The sequence below is a fragment of the Limulus polyphemus genome, unplaced genomic scaffold (assembly GCF_000517525.1).
Source record: "Limulus polyphemus unplaced genomic scaffold, Limulus_polyphemus-2.1.2 Scaffold277, whole genome shotgun sequence".
Lineage (NCBI taxonomy): Eukaryota > Metazoa > Arthropoda > Merostomata > Xiphosura > Limulidae > Limulus > Limulus polyphemus.
Genome location: NW_013665887.1, coordinates 708,244 through 712,495, shown reverse-complemented (window position 1 = coordinate 712,495; position 4,252 = coordinate 708,244). Strand labels below are relative to the sequence as shown.

Below are 4,252 nucleotides of genomic sequence, written 5' to 3'. Positions count from 1 at the left end.
GTTTGGCCAGGAAGTTTGGGCGCTCGACTCACATTCTGAGGGTCGCGGGTTCGAATCCGCTTCCCACCAAACATGCTCGTGGGGGGGTTATAATGTGAAGGTCAATCCCACTATTCGTTGGTAAAAGAGTAGCCCAAGAGTTGGCGGTGGGTGGTGATGACTAGCTGCCTTCCCTCTAGTCTTACACTGCTAAATTAGGGACGGCTAGCGCAGATAGCCCTCGTGTAGCTTTGCGCGAAATCCAAAAACAAACAAACAAGCTTGTGTGAAGTTTGGATCATCTTTCTTGATAAAATGCCCCTAGGCCCTCCATTATCCGTGGACGTTGGCTTGTAATGTCACGTTTGAGTATACCAAAGACAAGAAACTGTCGGAGCTGCAACTCGGCTACTTGTGGGTATCTGGTAGAATGGTATCACCGCGATTCTCATGAAAACACCATTAATTTTGTGGTGTAGATGGAAACTTGTGAAATTCGTCTTGTAATCCTTCATCTTCTTTAAATCACTGTTTATATTCCATTAAACGTACTAGAATATATGCTTAGCATCATCACAATGACATTTTAAGTTGGAGAGTTCTCTTTCATAACCATAGCTTTGGCTTGGAGTGTGCTGCGAAATCCGTTGATGTCCTAAACGGTTTGCCGTGTGAGTTTCTTCGCTTTCACGAAGAACATTAAAGCTTTCTTTCTTCGAAAATGGCCGTGACATACCGACGGGTCATAATTCTTTCCGAAGGCATTACGCAGTCGAATGATCGGGAAATTGCCATGAAATAAATTTATAACGTTAAACATGTTGCTCATGGTGCTAGAGTTCCCATCTATGGGAACTGTTTCTGAAAATCAACATGTGCAAATCGTTCTTAGAAAATGCGATTAACATAAGCTAAAGGTTTCTGTGCGTGTTTACAGTTTGAGTTGCAATTATTTTTCAAATGCATGACGGTTTTAGAAAGAGTATATCATAAGATTTTAGCTAAAGCTTCTTAATTTTTAGTTAATTACAGTAAAATATAGTTTTAGTGATATCTAACACAAAATAAATAAACAAAACATTACACTCCTCCAGCGGCTCCCTGTTGTTTTAGTGATCACCATCAGAGAATCTATAACGAAAAACATAGAAACTAGTGAAAAGTACTATTTGTATGTTTTTTGTTATAGATTCTCAGTAAAACTATTTCCTGAAGAGTGAACTTTAAAGTCACGAAACCGGTAGAAGAAATTGATAAAAGAAAAGGAAAACAATATTCCAGTGTTTCTTATACTTATATATATTACAGGGTTATTTGCGATATACAATTCTTTTAGCGACTTCCATTGTGGTAACAGTAGTTACTTACCTGCAGATAGTCTACTGTTTCTCAAGATATTGCTACGTTTGTTGTAGTCAAGTTTTCACACACACACACACATATATATAAACAATCAATACTACAACACACACATATAAACAAACAAGATTATAACACATACATACATACATATATAAACAAACAAGACTAACACACACACATATATAAACAATCAATACTATAACACACACATATAAACAAACAAATTATAACACATACATACATATATATATATATATATAAACAAACAAGACTAACACACACACACATATAAACAATAAAGACTAACACACACACTACACACACACATATATATAAACAATAAAGACTATAACACACACACACACACACACACATAAACAATCAATACTACAACACACGCACACACACATATATAAACAATCAATACTATAACACACACATACATATATATAAACAATCAATACTATAATTTCCTATTCTCCGCCCTTCCTAATGGAAGCCAAGTAGTCAAAAAGTCTGGTGTGACTTTGTAGCCGAACTTATGGCCAGAAGGGTTAATTTGAGTAGTATATTTAAGAATTAAAACATAAGAAATTGTGTAATTATACTAAATTACTGTATTATATGAATATCTGTATACATTTCTGTCAATTGGTTACGCTGAAGTGTCGGCATTTATTTAATGTAAAATGTAGTGTTTCTAACGTAAATGAGAACTTAGTTTATGAATTAAAATGGATTGTTATAACTTAAAGCAATCATAGGGATAACATTAAAGAAGTGTATTAAGCATAAGTGCATTATTTATGATTGGAGAGACTACATTTTTGACATATATTGTTTTGTTTACATTTTAAGGGACCGGATTTATCGCCTTAACCTGTACAATATCAACCGTACAAGGTGCGAGGTAAGTGTATGATGATATACAGTTAATATCAGTTCGGCTTATTGAGTTTTGTGTGGTATAACAGATGCTAGATGTTCTGGCCTGTTGTTATATTTAATTAAATTTTAATAAATTAGTAAAAGTAACATAAATATCTTGAAATGTATGAAATGAGAAATTAAAGAATTGTTTTTTTTTTTATAATGATTGTTTATTAAGCACAAAGCTATCTCTGCTGTGCCCACCACATGGTCTGAAACCCAGTTTTTAGCGTTATTAGTCGTCAGATTTTCCGCTGACTCACTGGGGTGGGGGGCTTTTTTTTATAATAAGTGACTTTAATTATGTTTTTCGATTGGTTTAGGAAAACTCTGTAATTGTTGTGATATTACTATATTTTCATTTTATCGTCTTAAAGCTCATAGACACCATTCCCGTCAAACGTTTTGTCTCTTGGAATCAATTTTGGAGTGGTCAGGCCATTGCCATTTCTTGGGGGGGGGGGGTAGAAATTTGTATGCTATGGCATTGAGTTTTGAACCATTTTCACTACAAATACTGCATACATACAACGTAATGTATTGAAGTAAGTTTTAATACATAAGTTGTAGTTATACATGTCATTAAAAAGGGGTCAGATCATGGTTTCACTGGCCTTACCGCTTCGTACGGCCCTGTTAATTATAAATTGATGCGATTTACCGAACGCATGGCATGTTAAGATGACGATACATGTAAAACTGTGAAGCTTCAGTGGCCATTGTATGTGTTAAGAGTGAAACTGTGAAGCTTCAGTGACTATTGTATGTGTTAAGAGTGAAACTGTGAAGCTTCAGTGGCTATTGTATGTGTTAAGAGTGAAACTGTGAAGCTTCAGTGGCCATTGCATGTGTTAAGAGTGAAACTGTGAAGCTTCAGTGGCTATTGTACGTGCTAAGAGTGAAACTGTGAAGCTTTAGTGGCCATTGTATGTGTTAAGAGTGACTTTTACACAAGTTTTCTGTAACCTTTCAATTAATATTATACTTCTGTTCTCTTCAACCATGACAACGCAACATCATTATTGTGCTGTAAGAGCCTTAGAAATACGTGCATATATTATAAGTTAATTTCCATGAATGTGTAAAACTTGGTCATTCATGGAACAAGCGGCATTCTGTGTAGACTTTTTAGGTTCTTTCTAACGACACCATTAAACTGAATGGCACAGCATGTTTATGTTATTAGTGTATTTCGATGTAAACTATTTTAGTGTCGGACTGCGCTCATTCAACATTATTACGCTGGTTAATTAAATTACAGTGTAAATGTAATTGAAGATAACCAACGTACACGTGTTTTCGTAGTTAGAGCATTCCAACTAAATTACCTTCTTCTACATATCGAATTCGATCTTCGAACAGATAGTAGACAAGAAAGCTCAGGTTTTGTCCGTGTAGAATAACGTTTCGCTGTATATACGGTGAGTCGCTTTTAGCTGAAGAAAGTCATTTTACAGTTGTACAAGTTATCTTTTAATGAGCTCGGTTTTAAGTTAAAGGTTTCTAGAAGAAATAAAGGATTTTGTTGTTTTTTTTTGTAGGCCAATCAGTTTACATTAGAACCACCAAACGTAAAATAATGCTGTTAAAAAACGAGAATAACAACTAGACATTACTTCTTAACGTACTTCCAATTAAATATGTCGTATTTTCCTTATAACTATACTAGCAATGTGGAACCAGCGTGGTAAGAATGTAAGTGTGGTTTTATTGAATCGTATTCAGGTGCCTAAAGTAGGGGTTCCTAAACTGGAGATCGCAGGAAAGTGTCAGGAGGACAGTAGCAAATTCATAGTACTGTTTAGTTACCCAGTATCTATAGATTCATTGGGTATGATGGAGGGGGGTGTAATCAGAGTAAGAATATCGAGGTTTGGGGGTGGACTTAGTGCTGAGAAAGTTTGGAAACCCATGGCATAAAGAACATCAACATCGATTTTCGTGAAATGTTTTCCATACAGAATGTCCAGCCCGGCATGGT

General features: G+C 35.3%; 1 protein-coding gene across 3 annotated transcripts in view; it reads left to right on the top strand.

Moving 5' to 3' along the window:
- LOC106456979 (semaphorin-2A-like) overlaps window positions 1-4,252 on the top strand; it is an 80,316-nt gene that overhangs the window by 39,768 nt on the left and 36,296 nt on the right. For all 3 annotated transcript variants that reach the window (XM_022382786.1, XM_013916361.2, XM_022382785.1), the window contains exon 4: window positions 2,200-2,251. In XM_022382786.1, the coding sequence (XP_022238494.1) occupies window positions 2,200-2,251 (52 nt within the window). The remainder of the gene's footprint in view (window positions 1-2,199; window positions 2,252-4,252) is intronic.